The sequence below is a fragment of the Athalia rosae genome, chromosome 7, assembly GCF_917208135.1.
Source record: "Athalia rosae chromosome 7, iyAthRosa1.1, whole genome shotgun sequence".
NCBI lineage: Eukaryota > Metazoa > Arthropoda > Insecta > Hymenoptera > Athaliidae > Athalia > Athalia rosae.
Genome location: NC_064032.1, coordinates 7,389,706 through 7,413,086, shown reverse-complemented (window position 1 = coordinate 7,413,086; position 23,381 = coordinate 7,389,706). Strand labels below are relative to the sequence as shown.

The window sequence follows — 23,381 nt, the reverse complement described above, 5'->3', positions numbered from 1 at the left end:
TTAATAAACGATACCATTCTCACGCAGTTCTTCGATAATCGAATTAATTTCGTTGACATGACTCGGATTACCTGCCGACTGGGAGGCTATTAGCAATCTGAGACGATCGACGAGCTCGTTAGGATTATCCCAGTAAACGTAATCAGGTTGACTGTTTTCGCGAGTCATCATGTATTGTGGGAGAATTCCCTTTTCGGTGCGCTGACGTATCACAGGTGGCATATCCAGAATCTTTGCTATGATGTTCTTGAGTTTGAAACCAGGTGTGCTTCTGAGAGCCTCGTTGCTGTTGTAGTATTTTCTGTGAGCATTCGTTGCCAAGACAATTTTTTTGTAATTTTCCAAGTCGTCCGAACTCACAGAAGTCTCGTCAGGCACTTTCTTGAATAACAGTTCGAATAATCCCTTCGTTTTCGCGTATCGTGAATCACCGATACCAATGTAATCTTGTCCAAAACTTATGGGTGAATTGCCGACCAATCATCGTCCGCGAAATAGCTGACGTACGCCATATACGTTATTCAGCTCACTTTGTTTATCCTTGCGCAACAGTTCGAGGTATCGTTTCGTCAACTCGTCCTGCTGAATACTTTCGGTATTAGCGTCATCGCTATTATTCACGAACGGAGCTGCATCTTTGTAATCATCCTCATCATCCGATGGTTCGAAGGATGGAATTTCGGTTTCGACCGGTACGGTTTCAGTTTTTGTAGGAACAATTTCACTTTCGTCGTGCATTATTTCGTTTTTGATGTTCGCAGTCATTTGCGATACATCGATAAGCTTTTGCAGTGGTCCGACGACCGGTTTGAACATACCGTTCAACGCTTGTTCGGTAATTTCACGGCCCGACCTAATCATTCTATGTTTTCGCCGAACCGCAGCGCTGGCGCTAGCCAAATGGCGTAAGGTATCTTTTTGTTCGAGAATCTTTGCTGCTTGCATGTTAACAGAACAGTGTTGCAAACGTCACTGATTTTCTTCGTCGGAATCGATTTATTTAACACTTTTCCATCCTCATGAAACAGTCGAATCCTTCTCTGTACCTACCCTCGTTGAACTCGCTCTCTTTGTCAATCACGAGGAATCCATGATTATCGCTATTCCAACACGTTGCGCACAAATCTTTGAACTGTGTGTAGGACATATCCGTGTTTACATGATCGTCGTACACATGTTTGAGGTTTATATCATCCTGCTTGAACAACACTAGCAGATTTGCGTTGTCGCGCACGAGATGTTTAGGTATACGAGCATACGTCTAACAAAGATAGAAACAATCCACATCGTGATGGCGCCCCATACTGAAGAAATTTCGGATATTATCCTGCTTCTCGCAGGACACATCGTCAAACACCATCAAAGAATCAGGTAGCGCATCGCCAGGTACGACCACCTGCTGGTTTTCGTTGAAAGGGGAATACTTGACACCATCCACTTGTCCTAACAGCTGCTCTAAAAACTTGTACTTTGGTTGATGTAAAGATTTTGAGTAAACGTAAACATTCTCGAACCTGAGACCGTTCGAGTGTGTTATAAGGGCGAGCAGCGCGTTTGTTTTACCACAGTTGGACGGACCTGGGTCCTCGTAGAATCGAATCAGCAATTGTTAATCTCGACAACGAAGATGGACCAGGCACGCATTAGGTGGCGTACAAAAAGATCGGTGACGACGTTGTTTACTTTGACAGTTTCGGTAATCTTCGACCACCTTCAGATCTTGTCGGATACTTTCGTGTTGGTAGCGTTAAATATAATCATGAAAGATATCAGAAATATGATAAAATCACATGCGGTCATTTTTGTTTGAAATTCCTTCGTAATCAATTGGATCGAAAGAATGTATATAAACCTGAAGCTTACGTGCCGCGATCAGTTTAGAATTTGCGGTCATGGGTGATTCGTTGACGCTAACCATTTCGGGAACATCCACGATCCTTGAAACGCAATACTTTCCACCAATCGAACTTTCCCCCCAGAAGAATTATGTCTTGGGATTGGTTGAACTGTTGACCTTCAATTCAATTCCCAACGTGGATTTCGGTCAGAATAAAATTTACGTGGAGGATGAGGTTATCACTATACCTACAGGTAGTTACGAAATAAAAGACATTGAGAGCTACATACAGAACGCGCTAGTGGATAAGAATATCACCATAAAACCAAACAACAATACGTTGCGTAGCGAAATCAAGTGTAATCGTACAATAAATTTCCAGCCCAGCGACTCTATTGGTCGCTTGTTAGGGTTTGCCCCACGCATCTTACAGCCTGACGTTGTTCATCAATCGGATCTCCCCGTAGCTATCCTGAAAGTAAACTCGCTACCGGGTGCTTACGCCGACGAACGTCAGGTGCACACGATTCACGAGTTATTTCTAACTGTCCCACCAGGATATAAGATGATCGAAGTACCTTCGCACGTCATTTACCTTTCGGTCACCGTCAAGACCATAGATCACATTCAGCTGCGAATCGTTGATCAGGACGGAGATTTGGTTGATTTCCGCGGAGAAGTTATAACTGTGAGATTGCACATCAAATCGCAGTAATGGGAATCGTGTATAACAAAAAAACTGGAGGTGGTTATAAACAGTTATCATGCACCCGAGGAGTTAGTCGTGCACCTGTTCCCACCGCGCTAACACGTCAAAACGTGTTGTTCCTGAAAAGTCTAGGTCTCAAGGTTGGAAAAAAAGGTTTAATAGATTGAAGCGTAGGTTCATTTGCATCTGTATCCTCTGCTGTGAACCATGGAAGAAATCTTGAACATTCAAACACCGGTTATGTTTGATGAGTCTGTCGCCCACTACGAGACTCACTCACACAAACCGTATGCCTCTTCAAGTTCCAATAACAGCGATGAGATAAGGATAGCCGTACAACATCAAGATCTCACCCTACTACGGAGCAAGAGCTCGCTGCATGTTTACGGTAGACTTATGAAAACGGATGGAACTGTAGCGGTGGCTACAACTCTCGTAAACAATGCAATCTGTGATTTATTCGAAGAAGTGCGTTTCGAATTGAATGCTATAGAAATCGATAGAAGCAAAAATGTAGGTCTCACCAGTCTGATGAAAGGCTACGCTTCTCTGAATCCCGGTCAAGCTTGGTTAATGGAAAATGCGGGTTGGTTAGATGTTGAGGAAAGGAATCAAAAACTCACCGATTCTAACGGATATTTTGATGTGTCTGTACCGTTGAGTACGATTTTGGGGTTTGCTGAAGATTACTGCAAGATCGTCGTTCACGCTAAACCTGAGTTAATCTTGACGAGGTCAAAAACGGATGCAAACGCGGTACTGCAATCAGCGGACGAAGATTACAAGATTCGGATCGACAAAGTGGAATGGTTGATACCGTACGTGCAACTGTCCGATCAACGAAAATCAGGGCTTTTTATTATTTCTATTATTTTTATCATTAAAAAACACAAAAAAGGACAAAAAAGAAATAAAAGAAACGAAAAACAATGTCCCAGAGACTTTGATTCCTCAATACAACTAACAATTTATTGGGTTCGTTGTGGAATGAATCGTTGGGGGGCTGGTATCAAATGATAATTTGATCGATACCGGCGATTGTGTGCTTGTGCAAGCGAAAATTTTGGTTGTGCAAACATGTGCAAACGATTGCGAAAAAAAAAATAAAAAATTCTCAACTTGGGAGGCTGCCGTGAAATTGAACCTCCTCAATTTATTTTCGAAATTCCGATCATTTCGTGCTTGTGCAAACGAAAATTTTGGTTGTCTAAACATGTGCAAACGATAGGCGAACGATTCCAAAGAAAAAAATTTCTGATTTCCAAACTTGGGGGGCTAACTTCACATGGGTACTTATTCGGGACTATGCTTGATCGGGCCGAAATCCTAAGACTAGACCGGGCCAGACTCGCATTGATCCTAACCTACTATTGCTGTCTCTCTTCTCTATCTTCTCTCTCTTTTTTAAATGCCCACTACACCTGTCTTCGCTATTTTTCAAATTTTCATCTTGTCAATCTTATCATTGAGTAACTATACTTCGTAATTAAAAGAGTCAGCCCTGGGTAAATTTTTGTGGAGACTTAGCGGGCGAAGTGTTCAGTCAGTAACTTCCGAATGGGTGAAACGTTGAGAAGGTAACTTTTGAACTGGGTGATCATTTAATCGATAACTCGGAGCGGGAAAGGCGTTAGTCGATAATGATGAAAACTGAATTAATTGGCACGCCGAGATTTCAATTGTTCAAACTTCGCGTGCATTGTTCATATTGCTAGCGTCATAAAATGCAACAAATTGAAAAAGAAAGCATTGCGGTAAGTTAAAAACGAATAATAGTGATATACATGACTAGTTTCAGTAGCAACTAATTAATATTCGCGAGTAGATATAACATTGGGTATAATAATGTCATTGTATATTGCTTTTAACAGCAATATCGTTATCGTTAATGTTTATACATATATGTAACCTGTAAATTTTCATGGCATATCCATTTACTCCATGACCCATATCAAATTTTTTCATCTTCCGGAAATATTTTTGCAAGTAATTATGTTATCAGTGTTTAGGGGATACAACATACACCTAGAATATGGAAGAATATGGTGAATTTTGATAATTTTTTTTCCTGTGAAAAATTAATTGCATGGCCCAAATGATCGCAATTTTAGATAGATAGATAGATAGATAATAAATTTTATTTGACCTTGGAGCCTAAGCTCCCTCAAGGCCATCAAAACAGTATACAATATACAGTATATAATATCTAAATACAAAAATCATCATCTTAAAATAATAACATTATTTCAATTAGTTCTATTCACTTTAAGCACTGAATTACAAATGTAAAAATAATAATATCAGAAAACATTGGAAAGGTTGAGCAAAAAATAATAACCAAAAATTGAATTAAATATTAAAACAGTGAGGAAATCAATAAATCAATACATGTTATAAAAACATAAGTGCTAGAGACTCACTAGTCATCCCTCTCAAGGAAGAATGCAAATGAGCCATTCTGAAAGTCAATCAAGTTATCAACAGTTGTAAGCCCAGCTGGACGTGAGTTCCAAACTCGAATACCGTGAATCAGAAATGATTTTTCATACATGCTACAACTAGATCTTGGCAATCGCAAATAGTCCTGCCTAACATCACCTCTACGCATAGCTACTTCTAGGAATTCCAACTTTGAGCCAAACAACTGCCGATAACCCAATCGAATTTCCTTGAAAAATAAGCACGCAATGAAATAGTCTCTCCTTGTAGTCAGTTTAAGCCAACCTAGCTCCTTATAATATGGCGTTACGTGCTCATATCTAGACAACTTAAATATAAATCTCACACAAGAATTCATCTTTCTTTGCAGTCTCATTAATAATTTATTAGACATATTTGTAAATGCAGCACAACAATAATCAAAAACAGGGAAAATAATAGTTGTCACAAGTTCAATACGCAACTGCTTGCAAAACACTTCATTATTAATCTTTAGCTGAGCCAATGATCTCATAGCCTGATTACACACCTTCACCACTTGATACTCCCATGAAAGAGTATTGTCTAAAATTACACCCAAATATTTTACTGTCTTCACATACGGGATAATACAATCAGCCACAACAATGTTCTCTGCAGACAAACAGGCATCACTGTTCACCTTAAATTTACTTCCAAAAATAATTGCCCGTGTCTTAGAAGCATTTAATCTTAGATAATTTAGACTACACCATCTGACAATCTGCTGAATCTCATTATTCAACCTTTCAACAAAATCATTTATCTCACTAGGAAGACATGACAAATATATAACGAGATCATCAGCATAGAGCAGATAATGGCAGCTTAAAATCTTCGCCAAATCAGTAATGTACAAGGTGAAGAGAAGTGGACCAAGAACACTGCCTTGCGGAACACCATTTAGTACTTCCTTCCACTCAGAGCTAGTGCCATTGTAGCAAATTGACTGGCTTCTTTGAGACAGATACGACCCAATCCATCCCATAGCCTCATCAGAGAAATTCATTGAAAGCAGCTTACGTAGTAACCTCTGGTGATTAACCGTATCAAAAGCTTTGCTAAGATCAAAAAACACAGCAATTGTAACCTTATGTCCATCAATAGCATGACGAATGTCATCACACAACTTAACCACTGCCGTTTGAGTATTCAATCCATCCTTATATGCCGTTTGATATTCATCTGCATAATTATTTGCGTTAATGTAATCCACAATTTGATCATGAACGCATCTTTCAAGTGCTTTTGACAAGTTAGACAGCAACGAAATAGGACGATAGTCCATGCAGCCCACCGGATGAGGAACCTTAGGTATAGGTATAACATGTGATAATTTCCATTTAGTAGGAAACTCTCCTGTGGCCAGCGACATATTAAATAATGACGTAATACTTTGCAAAAAATAAGGTAGAACACATTTGTAAGCCTTAATTGAAAAATTATCAGGACCCACTGAACAAGATTGCAACCTTACTATTGACTTTTTAACCGTCTCCAAACTAAGTTCATGAAATTTGAAACACTCATTACTGTTATTATCAATGCTGCACAGCATAATATCATCCGTCACTGCTCCCAATCCATCAACACTATTGGATGAATTTATAAAAAAGTCATTCAGTTCATTTAAATCTACCCTCAACACTTGCTGGGTACCTTTCCTTTTAATTAAACCAAGTCTTCTTAGATCATTCCACAACGCACGCGAAGTTTTTGCACTACTTAACTGCTGATTAAAGTAATTTTTCTTGGCTTCCGTTAGTCTCTGCTTCACAAGCCGCCTTACATTCGAGTACTCTTTGTATGCATAACCAGTTCTCTTAAAAATACGATACAGTTTATCACGACGACTCTGCAAGTCCCTGATCTCACACGTAAACCAAGGAGCTGGTGGCCGCCGCGGGTGAACAGTTTTCTCAGGTGCAACTTCATTGATAATGTTATCCAACAATTCATGTAAAACACAATTCATAGCATCTACTGTATCACTAACTAAGTCAAAATCAGCAACATTAACACACAAATCATGAAGCTTATCACTATCAATTCCACTCCAATTTCTATACACAAAACTTTGAACTTTTCGTGATTCAACTTTGTAATTATAAGTGATAGAAATAATATCATGATTTGACAGAAACGGCTGCTGTGGCTGCTCTGAATGCAAAACCTTGTCCAAGTCGTCAACAAGGCAAACATCAATCCACGAATCAGAATCTTGTAAATGATGAGTAGGCTGATACTCCACAATATGCAGATCATGACATGAACAAAATCTACGAAGCTGATCACCGAAGAAACATTTTTTACTCAAATCCGAATTGAAATCACCCACCAAAACAACATTACTAAACGAAGCCATTAAAGTCTCAAGCTCTTCCTCCAAATCTTCAAGATGTCCTATATTCGGGGGCTTATAAGCCACCCCAACAAGCACATTCTCTCTAGACGACGCTGACACCTCAATAAATAAATATTCTGGATGTTTGTCTTCTATATTTGCCGAAGATGCGAAATACTTAGACTTTAATTCACTCTTAACATAAAGAGCAACACCTCCTCCACTTCTTAATACACGATCATGACGATGCAAAGTAAATGATGGTAATTCAACTAAATTATCTGAAATAAGGTGATTCAGCCACGTTTCCGAGACAGCAATAATATCATACTGATGGCATCTAAAATATTCACGAAAAAGTTCAAAATGTTGCTCATTTCTAATAGACTGTGCATTAATGTGACATACTTTTAAACAATTACTCGACGAGCGATACGATGAAGCAATAGCAGCAGTAGCAATAGGTAGTGACGATGAGGGAGCAGGCACAAGCTATTTGAGAGCATCAGCCAACGGCTGAAGCCCAGTCGAAGGCCGCAGCTTAACAGGCCCTTTATCCTCAGCATATCTGACATTTACCGTTGTGTACGAGATCCAAATATTTTTAGACAATATATTAGGATACTTTTTACGAACTTCCTGGCGAAGCTTATACAAAGCCGAAGGATGCCTGCGATGCAAGTAAATAGGTTCACTTGCAGACTGGGCCTCCGGCAACAAATCACCAACTTTCACTGCATTAACTTTTTAGTGACTTCCAAATGAAATTTAGAGAATTGACATATAATATTAAATATTCTGAAATGCGTATGAAATTTCTGTTGAAAAAATGTTCATTGGATGAGAATAATTGATGAAACTGACCATGCTTGTGCTTTTCGAGGCTGTATGTAGCTCATAACAATTTACATTTAAAATTGACTGTATTTCATAATTTTACGATTTTACATTAATAAAGAACATGGACTTAGCCATTATCGAGGCCAGGCTCAAAGAACTGGATGAGACCGGGGCGCTTCTCCTGGCCATGAAGGCGGCCCAGCAGCCGAATCTCGCCGAAGGCAAGGGTGAAGCCGGTGTTGTGGGAGAAAAGGTAAATCGACAGAATGGGTCAATAGTTTTTTCCATAGGTCGTAAGCTGTGAAATCGACTTCTGTAAGTGGTGAAAACAAAGGTCTCTAATTCTTTATTTTATTCTATCAATAGGTAATTACCTTTGTTGCGCTATATTGATTTGCAGTGCAAAATGAAATCTATGATGTAATAGGTTGAACTTTTTTCCGAAGTGTCCATTTATTTGATTCATGCAAAATTCTCTTCAGGATAAATATCAAAGTTATCCTGAGCTAAAAGTTATTAACATGGATCGTGTATTCTGAGATAAGTGAATGTAGTAAATGCAGAAAAATCTTCCAACCCAGAATGAAGTTAATGTTCGCGATATAAATGATATGCGAATATCGTGCAATTTTCCATGAATTACAAAAAAGACACTCCTGCGACAATTCTAATTCTCTGCATCATGAATTTGATTTCGCACATGAAATTTAATTTAGGGAGACGGAAATATGGAATAAAAATCTGGAAAAATTGGAGTTTTTGTTTCCGCCATTCGGGGCTGATTGAACATTTTCGAAATTTCGGATCCATTCAGGGACTACTCTTACTGCCCATAGCAATGATAAGTATGAGATGAATCGGTAGATTAATACAATAACAGCAAAACTGTCAACAAAAATACAAGAATGCAAAACTTAACTGATAAATTAACGAATTAACAGGCAGATGATAAGGTTGAAGCGGCTGGTGGAAGCGGGAGCGTAGAAGGCGAGGCAAGCACGCCAAATCATGAAAGAAAGCATCGGGCCGAAAGAGAAAAGGATGCGAGGAGAAATAAGTGAGTGTTCCAAGTAATATTGGCATGTGGCATTATCGGATACGACAGAATTATCATGCCGCATGAAATTTGCTGTTCGTTGAAAACTTCATTCACGCAAAAGTATCAGCAGGATACCTTACTTAAGTACCATCCTCATAATTAAAAAATGTAGTCACAGCCGTTCGTCAAGCGTTTTGGCGTAAGGCAATTGTGTGAATTGGAGTGGATTTGCTCTAATGATCGATATTGTTGAAGGTATAAATGGTCGGCACGTAAAGCTAATAAAGCTGCTAGCGAAGGAGAAAAAAAAGCGGCAATGACATGAGAAAAAATGAAGAAGAGGAGAAGGAAAAGTGGCAGAAGAGCAGAGGGCAAGAGAAGAAAAGCGGTAACAACTACAAAAAAAAGGGAATGGCGTGAGTGCAGGTGATGGGCTAAGGCCTTAGTCCATCACCTACAAAAATTGTATTTTCGGTGTCCAGGGGCCGCCAGCGCATTGAAGGCGCTTTTTTAATTAATATTATTATTGTTAGTCATATCTGATATCATTATCATTGATTATTTTTGAATAATCAATTAAGAACGTCATTTTTCATTTTCCTGGACAATTACAATATACTGCAAGAAATTAAACTATTATTTTGAAGCGCAGAACCACGCCTAATCCAAAGTTAGTCTACAAAGTACTTTGGTCTACAAATTATCTACTTTTATATACAAATATCTTATACCACATCTGGACATATGCACAATCTTTAAATAGTCTATCATTTCACGTTAGATTCGCTCTTTAAATACCTAATATTCATGACAAAACAACTTTCAATAGTTTCATCGATGGATTTCATTCTTCACAACTAACAATAAGTTGACTTGATAAATTTTATCAAAGGAATAACCACTAGACTTTTCTAGTGAAAGATGATTCAAAACATTGATAATGAGGGGCTCACCCTCCAAAACACTCCCTAAATTTATCAAAATTCAACAGAATCCTGAATTCGCACAAAAATATCTATTTTTCAATATGTAGTTGTCAAGCGTACGCACCCCCTGAACAGCGTTCGATCCATCCAATTGTCTCATATCACTTGATTCAAAAATTCTGTTTCTTTAGAATATACATTTCAGAATCTCATACTTTTTGTAACAAATGGAAGTTGGAGAAGTCGCAAGATCACCAAGTTTTACAATGTAGTAACGTTAACATTTTTTTTTCTCAATGAGGATTTTAACTTTTACCGTAAAGATTATCTTGCTGGCTCACCGGAACAATTTCTACGTGCGATGCATCCAAAAACTTTACGAAAACAAATGCGGCGTCTGTGGAAATATCGATAGTGGATAAAAATTCGACAATCGATTTATCGCCACCCACTTTATTGCTCATATCAGACGAGTTCGATTATTTATGTTTGTTATTCTTGAAGAATCAACATCGTGTCAGGGCTTTATACGCAACAATCATACTTTCGTATAGAATTCCGAAAGTGTGAAGTATCGTGATCCAACGACTTTGGTGGATATTTTATGAACAATACACGACCTTTCCACACAAATGATACAATTTAGGTTCGTCTCGAGGGCTCGCGATTTTCGGTGAGTCGAATCGTGTCTCCTAAAAATTAGCGACTTCTTTGAGTCGAATTTCTATAAGTATTTGTATCTTTTCTGATTCTTCGCTCAAATTGGGCGGAAAGAATTGCACAACCCCAATTCACCACTCCGAATGGGTGAAAAAAATTGTAAAGTAATTTGAGTGATTTCTTGTCTCACCTGTGCGAAAAGAAATTCGTAATACATTACACACCGACGGTTTACCAGAACCGTTCGGATTAAGTTTACAACCACTAGATTTCACGTCTTTGCGGGCAGAAAGAATCGGTTTTACATTTCTCCACCGACTATGCGGGAAATGGTATATTTGCATCGTGTGTTTCATTATTTGTGAACATGGACTCTCCGGCTGCCAAAAAAAAAAAAATTGTCACACAGTACCACATGCATTTCTTATCGCTATGGCGCACGAAGTAGAGAAAATGTACCTGGTCTTCGATTTAATGCTCTTCCGATTAGGGATAGAGACCGGCTGAGCACGTGGCCGTCAATAGTGGACGAGACGACTTAGCTACCGAATCTGATCGAGAATCGCAGAAGCTCGCTTTATGTGGTGTGCATTTCTCAGAACACGACGTTTTTCCTCGATCAGGGTGGTTGAAGCGTGATGCTGTGCCTCGCCTTTTCAAACCAGATTATAAAAGGGAACCGAGCAAAGTTCCGCCTTTCGAGATGCGGCAAAAATGGCGCAGAACACGACACGTCTTGCGTACAGGGCTGAAAACACAGCGCAGCTTGATTGTAAAGCTAACAAAACAGAACCTTTGTCTGCGCAAAAAAGCAACTGCGCAAGATGAGAAAATAAGACGTTTGCGAAAATGCATTCGTCAAGGATCATTCTCTGACGAGGGTTTGGTTGAAGCCTTACGTCGTCGCATTCATGGTTTTCCTTTGACCTTTGTGATGATGCAGCTCTTCCATAAGCCACGAAACTCTTTTACGGAAGAGGAGCGGCAACTTTCGATGAAGATGCATTATGCGTCTCCCAGTCTCTATTGAAAAATGAGAAACAAACTGGGTTTTGTGTTACCATCGATAAGCATCATTAAGGAATGGTTTAGTTTGATCCGCTTATGGCCAGGTATTTGCTCGACAGTTTTTCAATCCTTGAAAACTGAAGCCTCCGTTATGGAGCCCAAAGAGAGGAACTGTGTACTGATTTTCGACGAGATGAAAATCAAAAAAGGTCTCGATTTTCATGAATCGCTTCAAAAAATTGAAGGATACGAGGACCGTGGCAGTTTGGGCTGTTCATCCGCGGTGGCGACTACTGCGCTAGTTCTCATGGTGCGAGGATTGTTATGCAACTGGAAACAGCCGCTAGCATATGTCCTAGGCGGTACAAGTGTAGATTCTGCTGAATTGGACTCACTGTTGGACATGATTTTGCATAAAATCAACGGAACGGGTCTACGAGTCCGGGCTATAGTATGTGATCAAGGTACTAGCAATCAAAGTGCCACGCATGTGACGACGCGCGACGGTGAACCATACTTCATGTTCAACGGCGCGAAAATTTACACGCTCTTCAATATTCCTCACTTATTCAAGAGTATAAGGAATCAGCTCATATTCCACAACTTCCAGCTCGGAGAAAATACGGAAGTATCATGGATGGATCTCAAATCCTGATGGGCTATCAAAGAAAATAAAACTACAAGAGCAGCTCGTAAACTGACTAAAAACACGTCTACCCTCACGACTTTGACAAGATGAAGTGTCGTCTGGCGCTTCAGGTATTTAGCCACAGGGTAGCTGCGGCTCTGGAAACTGCTTCGGTAACAGGTCAAATAATTAGCAAGACCAGCATGAACACGGCCAGGTTTCTTGAGCTGTTGAACGATCTTTTCGACAATCTGAATAGTCACAGTCCGATAAATCCGAATCGAAACAAGTGTGCGATTTCTAACATTAGTCCTAACGTTCAAGAAAACTTGAAACGGGCACTAGAGGTATCTTCCGAATGGCGAACAATCACTAAAGATGGTTTGAAGATTCCTCTATGCTTTCGAGGCTTGCAATCGACCATCAGAGGTATTTTGCAACTGTGGGAAAATTTAAAAGCAGAGGGTGTCAGATTCTTCCTAGTAGCTTGTGTCAATCAAGATCCCGTAGAGAATTTGTTCTGCATGGTCCGTACGTACGGAGGGACTTTTAATCCCAATCTCACGGCGAAAGCTTTCCGGCAAATCCTACAGAAAAATTTGACTCTGAATTTGCTGAAACCAGCGCAAACTGTAAATTGTGTTGACGACGAGGACGAGATACTGGTTCAGAGAACATCGAACCAGAAGTCATGCAGAGCGCAAAACAATGCATTATAAAACCAAAAGATAAAATAGAAAAGATAAGGAAAGTGAATAAAGCAATGGAAACTTTCGCCGTGAATCATAACAGATCGTGGCCGGTCGATGCGATCCCCTGACCTCTGCTGTGGCGCTGCTGTAAATTCGACCAGGGATATTTTGCGCGAACCTCAATCAAATCACGCAATGTTTACATGCTCCACTCATGAACACGGTTTGTTCACATATATAAAAATATGTCCGTGTACTAAAACTATGTCAGCTAAGAAGATTTTCTGGAGTGAGACAATTTTTATCCTGAATTTTTTAAATCAGATAAGATAAAATGAGATGAGGGGTTGGACGATTTTCATGTGGCAACTTTTCGAAGTGAAAAATTTGAATTACACGCCTACCAAGTTCAGGGCATATGGAGAATGATATTTCTCAAAAAAAAATACGAAAAAATAATTTTCGAAAAGCGTAGAGTTAGACACTTTTCTACTGAGTGCATCGAAATTATCATGAGTTCATGATGTGCAAATACTACTATAATTTATTAGAATATTACGTGAGCATATATGTTTACCTATAATCGGGCGTACCACTTACCTCCTCGAATTTGGCGGCAATTGCCTGCTTTTATTCCGCTGTTTGCGGAAGTTCTATAAATTTGGATGCAACGCTATTTGAAAATTGCATGACATTCTTACACATTTTGTGGAATGTTGACTCGGCAATGTTGAATCTGCTTACTACATCCCTTATCACACACTTATTCCTTGCGAACGTGGAACAATATTTGAACCGCAAACGCTTGCCCAATTTCAAAAAACACCGAAAACTTACCATAAAAAAGATAGAAGCTGGATGTCATTAGCCGTTGACTGATAGCCACCATGAGGATCTTTTAAGGCCTCTGTATTTACAAAGGACTCCAACAACATGTCGAACGTTTGCCTGTTCAAACGGAAGTTCCTTCTAAACTGTGTGTGAAATTCAATGAATACCTCGGTAATTGTGAACATAATTTTTTCTGTGTGACTTCATTCTTCAATGACGCGATGATTGATAAGCGGATGGTTGACAACAAACATACAATAGTCCAAACTCACCTCTTCATCAGTATATTCGTTCATGATTTCACGATAATTAACAATCTTGGGCCTTTAATTGCCGGCTGTTAACAATAATCGGGGTATCTCATCTTTATCACTACTACTACTGGAATTCAAAATTTCTGATACGAAAATGAGAATATTTGGCTCTTGCACCATTTTTTTCCAGTTCAAACAACCGCACTGTCAAAAATTCCGGTGCGATAATAGTGGCGCTAGCGCAGTCGACGTCTAGAAATTGTGGTAATTCGAATACGCCGATTGGTTCGCACTCGGGTAATTCCCTCAAGCCGAATGTGCACTAGGACTGCACTCGACTACATTAGAGCGGTGCGGTTCTAAAGCGAACACGGCGAAAGGACCTGCACCGTGCTAATATGGGTGCATGGAACCAAGTAGAACATGAAAAACGATTGAACCCAGAGAAGAGCAGTCAAGTCGAACACGGAGTTCTGGAAAAGTTCGTACGCAGCACGCAGTTAGTGCGCACTAGCGCAGCAAGTCGAATTCGCTATTAATTTTACGAGGCACGTGTGTTCTAACCTCACTTTAGAAAAAAAACTTCACTTGAAGTGATAAAATATCACTTTTACCGCGAATTTTTGCAGTTTTTAAATACTTGGCTGTCTCTGGGCCCATTACCTGTTAGAATAGGCCATGGATGGTTTAGGTCGGGTAATAAATAAACTGGATACACAAATTATGAATTTAACAATGAACGTACGTGTGTATTTTTATACATACTCAAGGAGGAAGTAGGAAGACAGGAAGTATAGCGTACAGACATATTTGAATTACATGTGTCGACATCTATACTTAATAACTAATTTAAACTAGCGCGGATATACGCTGTTTGCTCTATTCCAATACCACTGAGGGCTGCGATGGCTGACCCGCAGAAGCCCCAGCAGGAGGAACCTGCACGTCAAGAAAGACGAGGAGATCCACAACAACAAGAACAGCCGCAACAACAAAATAATCAGCGCAAAAAGCGCACTAATCGGCGGCGCAATAGAGGGAGGAACACGGGACCCGTCATCTACCAGTACTATGAATGGAAGTACCAGTGGTAGATGGCGGGCCCGCCGGCCTTGTTTCTTAATAAAAATAAAAATATAATTTTGAAGTAACACATTCGTTTCATTCGTTTTTTTCCTTCCATCGTAAAGATAGTACGGTAGTAGTTCCAACGTATCTGATGTCTGAATTATGAAATCTAATCATTTTCTCTTTGTAAATAGTCAACATTACCAGTTCAAGCCGTTGAAAATCCCGTAGTAATTGATAAATTTGCACTCTGATGCGATCATCTGGGTTTTTTAACTAATTGTAGAGAAAACACTTGTAATTTTGGTCACCGGTTTCATTGAGCAATTGTCAGTAGGGTCATAGATGTAGTGTGGTGATTTCATTTAACAAGGGCGGTCACTCTTGATGGGTCACAGATTTGGTTCTCACAGGGGGGCTCATTTCTATCACCTATTGGATGACAGAAACCTAGTTAGAACGTTAGAATCATAGATAATTTTCTTCAATTAGAAATCGATCAACCAATTAGGGTGGCTCAAGAAAAACAAATATTTTTCTTTTTGCTTCTTCTAGGATAATATATTAGTTTAACATGTTTTTAGAGCCCCCTCTAAAGATCAGCTTGAACAAAAAATTGATAGGGGTCACTTAGGATTTCAAAAAATTTCCAGAATCGTCAAAAATAGAATTCTTCTATTTGTTTTTTTATCTTGTCATCTTCTAGGTTGGAAATGATATAGAGATTCTTCAAATATCGAGTCCATATTTCAATTTCCGAATGTTGCCCGAAATTTTTCAACTTTCAAAGTAAAGTACTTAAAATGTTTTCAAAGAATAGAAATAAAGCGCAAGCATTAAAAAATTTCCCAATAAATTAATTAAAAAAAATCAAGTTCAATATATCTATGATACAACACAGATAAAATTTGAAATTCATGGTAATATAATTAGGATGGGACGACATTTTTTTTTGTTTTCAGCTTGGGGTTAGGATTTGTAGCTCAGAAAAAAACAAAATGTTTATTCCAGGCAATTTTTTTCCATTGTTAATATCGTGATTTTGAAAAAATTAAAAAAAATTACATGCTCCTTTTCTTGTATCAGAGTAATAGTTGAGTTGAAAACGATCATATTCAGATATTCTTACATGTTTTTGAGGATCATGAGTTGGAAAAGAAATTTGAAGAGCAACAAAAATTTAATTTGATTATTAATTTCCAAAATAAGCGGGGCACCTAGGAATATTAGAAAAGAAAAAAAATTTTTTTCATCTAATATTTTGTTTTCTTACAAGATACAAATCCTACCCCCAAGCTAAGAAAAAAAAAAACAAATTTCAACCCACCCTAATTATTATATATTATTGAATTTCCCTTTCACAATTCTGCAACTTTCGTTCCGAAAATTTTCGGAAAAAAAATCCTGAGGTTTCGAGAAAACTGCTTGTCACACTTCAAAAAATTCATCTTGTATATGGAATCATAGATATTATATCTATGATGGAAAGCACCATGCCGTGTATTCGTGCACTTTTGGATTTTTCATTCTGCATGTCGAGATATTACTGCAATACTAAAACAGCCATGTATAACTGTATCTCATATGATATCACGTTAAAAATTTATGTTCACCGTGTATAACATGGCTAATGTCGCTTGGTCACATATCTGTCAGTCAAGTCGAACCGTTTTATCTAATTATCGTACCGACCTGTTGAGCAAATCATGGGGTATAAGGTAATTCCGTAGGTAAAACCACGTGCTGAAGTGGAATCCTCAATTTGCGACGAATCGCCGAGCGCGCTGCCTACAATTAATCGCATACACTACGATTCGGCTTCATCTTGTCCGATCTGGTAAAATATATCTATGGTGATAGAAATGAACACCCGACAGTAGTATAGATTTCTCGTAGATAAAATGAAATTAAAATATAAATTATGATAAGACATTGCAATTGACGAGGTTGCTCACACCAACCAAATTGAGAGTTCAGGTACCGCCGGGTGGCTTTGGGCTTCTTGGCTTATTGTCTTTTCCTATAATCTCTTAATTAACCGATCTTGTTGATCGGTACCACGGATCTCCGTCGGGTTTCCTGTCTGTCCGATTCTTCGTGATTCATTTTATTCTCTTATTCATTAAGAATTGAGGTACCGCAGATCTCTTTTGGGTTTTCTGCCTATCCGATTCTTTGAAATATATTTTGTTTACTTGGCTGGTGGCATGCAAGCCAAGTGTTTAATCGTAAAATTCAATACAATCCTGGGAGGTGTGATCATCCATGAATATGAGTGTAGAGAAAAACATTCCTTCATTATTCAAAAATATTGGTCATGCTAAGTTGCATTTAATCGAACCTTATCATTTTGAAAATAATTTTACATATTTGTTTGATCAACATTTGAGAAATTGTTCCTGTACAAAAAAACTGCCTCAACCTTTTCCTGAATAAATCCAAAGATTTTAATTTTTTCATGAGTGAAGAGCGAAATGTGTTTGTATCCGAAATTTTTTTTCCGTTGCACTTGGACTCAAGTCAAAGAGTTGATTTTATTGTTAGTCCTTTCCTTTGAAAACATATCCATTTGACCAACCCAGAGTTTATCAACACCCTGAGTTCCAGTCTCATGTTTTAATTTTGATGATACATCAAATGGCGCCCAACATAGTTTGATAAGTGGTAGAGTAACATTACATTGCAAGTGAGGATCCAAGGGCATTCATCACATCGTAAAACTATCCGAATGTTTGGGAAATATGTGCACGATTCTTTCGACGACAATAGTGCGTTCCGAATAAACGTCCGGGTGATAACTTCCATACTCAACCCGTTCTGAATGCCTGGGCGTCTCGTCTGATTGAAGTACCGCCATTGTTCGGAATACTACCGGAGTGTGCACCCGGACAAAATAATCTCGCCCGTCTCGCGACAGCGTCGAATCTTACCCAACCTTAGTTGAATGGTAAAAAAATTGGCAGCAACTTGCGGTCGGATTCCCCTGAAGTTACGATATCCAAACGCGGTCCAAATTTTCAGTGAAGTTTGTGCGTTTTTCATAATATGAAAATGGACACAACACAATAATATAAACTTATGTTGGATAGAAATTCATGGATTATTGCTAATAAAAATGGATTCATACTCATTCAGTCGTTGAAAGGCGAATGATCATGTAACTTGTATCTACTAGTGTTGGTATTTTTTTACTCTGCATCATTGTTATCGTGATATAATCACATGTAACTAGTTATCATAACTCTATTTTCATCGTGTGATTTCATTACTGTTCCTATCAAGACGGAACTTGGGCTTACGTCGACGTTACAACCTGCAATCCCATCTTTAACTTGAATCTGAGACCGCCTACTCCTGTCGTTACCTCTGATCCAATGAATCATTCTACGGAAGATTCTACTATTACTGGCTCATTCGTGAATACACAAATCGAAACCGAAATTGTGGAGGAGTCATGTGAGGGTTTGAATCCAAAGAATTCAAGAAAGCTTGACAGTGCCACATGGAATCGCACCCAAACAAAAAAACTGATCGGGTTGTATAAAACTCATCGTCACTTATCTGACTCTACATCAATTAAGAATGATCAAGTATAAGGTAGGTTACGGTTTTATAAGAGGACGACGATATTTTGTATCAGATATAACATTCGTAGCAAACTTCAGTGGGTAATGACAGTCAAATGGAAGTGTAAGCAGCGCCGAAGAGAAATTAACAATAGGAAAATTGGAGACGTAAGGTGAGTCCGCCTAATTTTCTGTGATTTACTAAAATAGTCGACCATTTTGTGAACTCTGTTGATCATACGTTTGTCAAAATAAAATTCGATTGTTTGGTTGTTCTGTCATCTGAACACATGAGATAGTTGCCTACCATGTGATTTCAAAATATTGGCAACGAGATGGCGACACTAAACACTTTCGGCGCAGACATAGTTATTGTATATGAGTGCGCGCTACTGGAGTGTACAAGAGTGCGCACGTACTTCTGACAGATAAATAATCAAATGACTGTGAACGATGCTTTGTTCGATCAATAATGAATAAAAATCCTCAATTTTCAGAATGTCAAGAAAAATACGTATAACATAAAAGGTGCTTTGTCCAAAAAAAGCGATAAAAGAAACTAAAAGCGTGTCGAGAAAGGTAGAAGTAAGAGAAAAGTAGCCGCATCATAGGGAATGGCTGAGTCCAGACTCCGCAAACGACTTGAGAGGATGCATGTAGCAACGTCCTCAGGGAGATATAAGAGTACCTCCAGTCCAGAAATAGAGCAAGAATTTTGTAATTACATAAATACTCTGGATAGTATGATTTACGGTTAGACAGCAAAAATTTGAGAATTTTGGCGTATAAATTTGCTGTAACGAATAAAATCACGCATCGCTTCAATCGTCAGAAGAAACTAGCAGGATGTATCCCACGTCCCGCTCAACGAAATTTCTCCGCTTCCCAAATTTACAGTGACCAGATCAACAAACCGGAAAAGTAGAAGGTTGAAAGTAATGAGCAGTTTACCATTTGAGGCACATTTACTGCAATGAGAGGAAAATCGCAAGCCGAAGAGAAAAACGACCTATGCCCCAGAAGAATTCAAAAAACCAAAAACGGTACCAAAAAAAAAAATTGGAAGTGCTCCGGATGCGACAGAATTTATACAAAATCAATCACAGATGATTAGATAGAATGTATTTCCTGTGCTAGATGGTGAAACGATAAATGCACTACTTATTCAGGCATTGAGGCATTTGAATGTGACATCTGGGCTCGGATTTTTTCTATTAGTAACGTTGCGCACTCTTATCGCCACAAATGCGCAATCATACACAGACGAGTGTGTAACAGGCGCAAAAACACTTATCCAATTTTCATTCAAGTGTTCCTCAATCATGAGACGGAATTTTGTTTCAACCATTAGTTATTGTATTGGAAATAGAGAAGATTATTGATTAAAAAGTTTTGATGAAAATTCGAGTCTTTTCGATGAAATGCGATTTATAACCGTAATAGTGCGCGCTTCTTTATGTTTGAGACATACATTATGCAGCACACAAGCTGCAATAATGGTTGGCGCGATGAGATCAATGCGATTCATATCAGTGTCGCAGACGTCGGAACCTTTCAAACAACGGGGCAAAAGATCGTTCCACAACTTGCCTTGTCTTTGCATGATTTGTACTGAAATGAGTTTTTTGCCGATATTAATTTCCTCTGTCTATGTATGGTGGAATGCACCAATGGTACATTGGATGAGCTTTATCCCAGATTGTCTATCAAGAGACTCGGTAGAGTCTTGCGCCAAGTACATTCAAAAGAAAAAGAACGGGCGGACTATCGAGTATCTATACCGCTAGGAGATAGGAAGAGCGCTGTAGGGCCGACTGTTTTATTGGGTATCTTCTAAATCATTGGCTTTCTGGGAAATTTGGATACAATTTCGCGATATAATTCGGAGTGAAACTCTCGTTTGAGCCTGAATTCAACGGAATTAGTGGTCGGAGAGTTGAGATCTGATAATCTTCGATCACCGGCGGACTCATTTCATCAGATTCACCAACGTCGTCATCATCGTACAACCACGTACATCTCTGCGAATAAGAAACCATTTCACATAAATGTGATACATAAGGGAAACCGCAAAGTAGTAATTGTCGCGGCTGAGAGAGGTTTTACTTTCTGCCGTCTAACAGGTGGTGTCAGCGCACCGAGTTTGCAATCACACAGCGAATCCTATTCGTTAACCCTCAGAAAGACAGCCTTTTGATTGAATACCGATCACCGCGCTAGCTGCGTGAGGGATATACTGAACTAGCGGAGGTGAGATGTCGTCCGTCGTCTGTTGGCAAGGCTATCATGACGGCTGCAACGTGACAGTGATAGATTTGCGATCACTGTAACGTAGAACGTATGGTTGTACGGCATATGGCCCCATGACAGACCTTTCAGTTTCGCAAATGAACCTAAATAAGCGCCGCTTGTTTATCCACCTTATCGATGATTAAAACGTCAGAAGTTCACTTGTCAGATGGTCGACTACTTGTAAGGTTATGAGGTGACAGCTCGTAAGTAAACGGTAATCGTCACCGGCGGTGAACGCGTAATAAAGTTTCCAATGCATCGCAGTGCAGAAGTATTGAATTCAATAAGCAGGGCGTTCAAGGTCGTCGTATCTGCAAAGCAATCACGTGAGTTACAAACAGCATGGGTGCGGGACGATCACAAACTTTGCATTCCTAAAGTACCCACCGTATCGAATCAGAACAACTAACATCTTCCCCCCATTCCCAAGCACATCGATATCGAAAAATACAGCAGCTTACATTCCGGTGATACGAATCGAGGGTTCCTAATGCCACAGGCTGAAACCAACGACGAATGATTCAACAACACTACCTGGCACGCCACAAACTTGGGTGTTTCTTTCCTATCCTATTCGGTTCTGAAAGCTGTAACAGAATCAGAGGCAGAAAGACTCGCCAACACGGAAGTCTTCCGCCGATGCTTCTCGTTGTCACACATCGCAGTCTACAAAACCCAACCCATTTCCCCCGGACTTCATCGTAAGTTGACCATAATTCATGCTTTTATGACGTACCTGCTGTACTGTATCAACACGATTAACACCTTTCTTTCAAACCCAAGCATACCAAAGAATCGTATTTTCATAGGTGTACCGACACCCACAAATTCATCGGCATTACCTATGCAAATCCGTGAAAGAAGGTACCTCTCCAGAAACGTAACGAACGCGAAGCTCCTTTTCAATCCCACCCGCTCAACAAAGATCCAAGAACCCGAAACAGCGGATGACCATGCAAAACAAAGAAAGTCTACATTCGAAAAGGTCCGCCGCAAGCTCCAGTAAAAACAAATCCCAACCCTGCATTCAGGAGTTGTCGGTAAGCCAACTACGACCTTTGCCTTTCATAAGTATTCACCGCATCGATTCATCACAACCACCATGTGACCATTTCCTATCAGCACATCAATGTCAAAGAATCTAACAAGTATTCGTGAGTCAGTCGTTTTATTAACACTTCTCCTTATAGTTCATATCATACTCAACACCTTCTTTTTTCCCAATAGCGTACAGATGTAGAACAATTCGTCAGAACCTGATCCATTGCAACAAACTAAGAGCCTCTTTCCAAAGACCGATTCCGAGCGAACTGATGCTGAAAAATCCGGAGCTTACTTTCACCTCACCTGGAAGAAACCAATTTCTCTCCTGGCACATCACCCACGAAAAACACCTTTCTCAGCGCAATTCTACATGGCAACGAGAACGGTAGCGAATCAAGAGGTGAACAAACCTTCTAAACGTAGATCTATTCCGGATAAATCTTGCGAAATCGAGTCCAGGCCATCGGACCGACGATTTCTTGTAATTCAAATACGATATTCATTATCACTCTCTGAACTTGCCGCACGAATCCGTAAAGCCCAAAACCATCCTCTCTCTTCCAAGCATACCGATAACAATGGAAAAATTAGTTTCCGTCCCGATACCAGCAAATCAAGAGTTTCTGTACCCTCAAACAAAGAGCCGCCGTAAAATTCAGAATCTACCCCACGCTACCCGGGAAAAGACGGTCTCTTTCCTGGCCCTCCACACAACACGAGCTCTCCCGCAAACGTATGTGCTGATCAAAGCTGTTGCTGGACGAAATAGTCGAAGATCCATTGAATTAACGATACATCAACCATGGCTAGACGCTGTCTTGTAGTCACCTAGGGAACTTATTTTTTCGACTCGCAAGCATTTTTCTCAGATTTCGACGCACTAGAACAAATGAAGATGCATGCAGATACCTCACGCAACAACCGGCGTATCGATTAACGTTGTGGCGATGGGTATCGAAAGAAAAGTGTGAAATTCTTGCGGAAGCGTTTGTTGACGTAATTCATGTTACCGACAATAACAAACAACATCCACCACTAGCCAATGTTGACGATATAAAAGCATGTCATGTGAGCGGAGTACTGCGTCCCAAAGTAATTGCTGTACATGATAAGCATTAGAATGACTGATCTATTCGACGTCGCAGTGAATGGTAATAAATGGGTATTCGAAACAAAAGACACCATC

General features: G+C 39.5%; 1 protein-coding gene across 1 annotated transcript; it reads left to right on the top strand.

Annotated features, from left to right (window-relative positions):
* The first annotated feature begins 2,753 nt into the window (after positions 1-2,753).
* LOC125501752 lies at positions 2,754-3,859 on the top strand. The gene is made up of 2 exons (XM_048658382.1): positions 2,754-3,364; positions 3,775-3,859. The coding sequence occupies exons 1-2, from the start codon at positions 2,754-2,756 to the stop codon at positions 3,857-3,859; spliced, it is 696 nt and encodes a 231-aa protein (XP_048514339.1).
* The last annotated feature ends 19,522 nt before the right edge of the window (positions 3,860-23,381 follow it).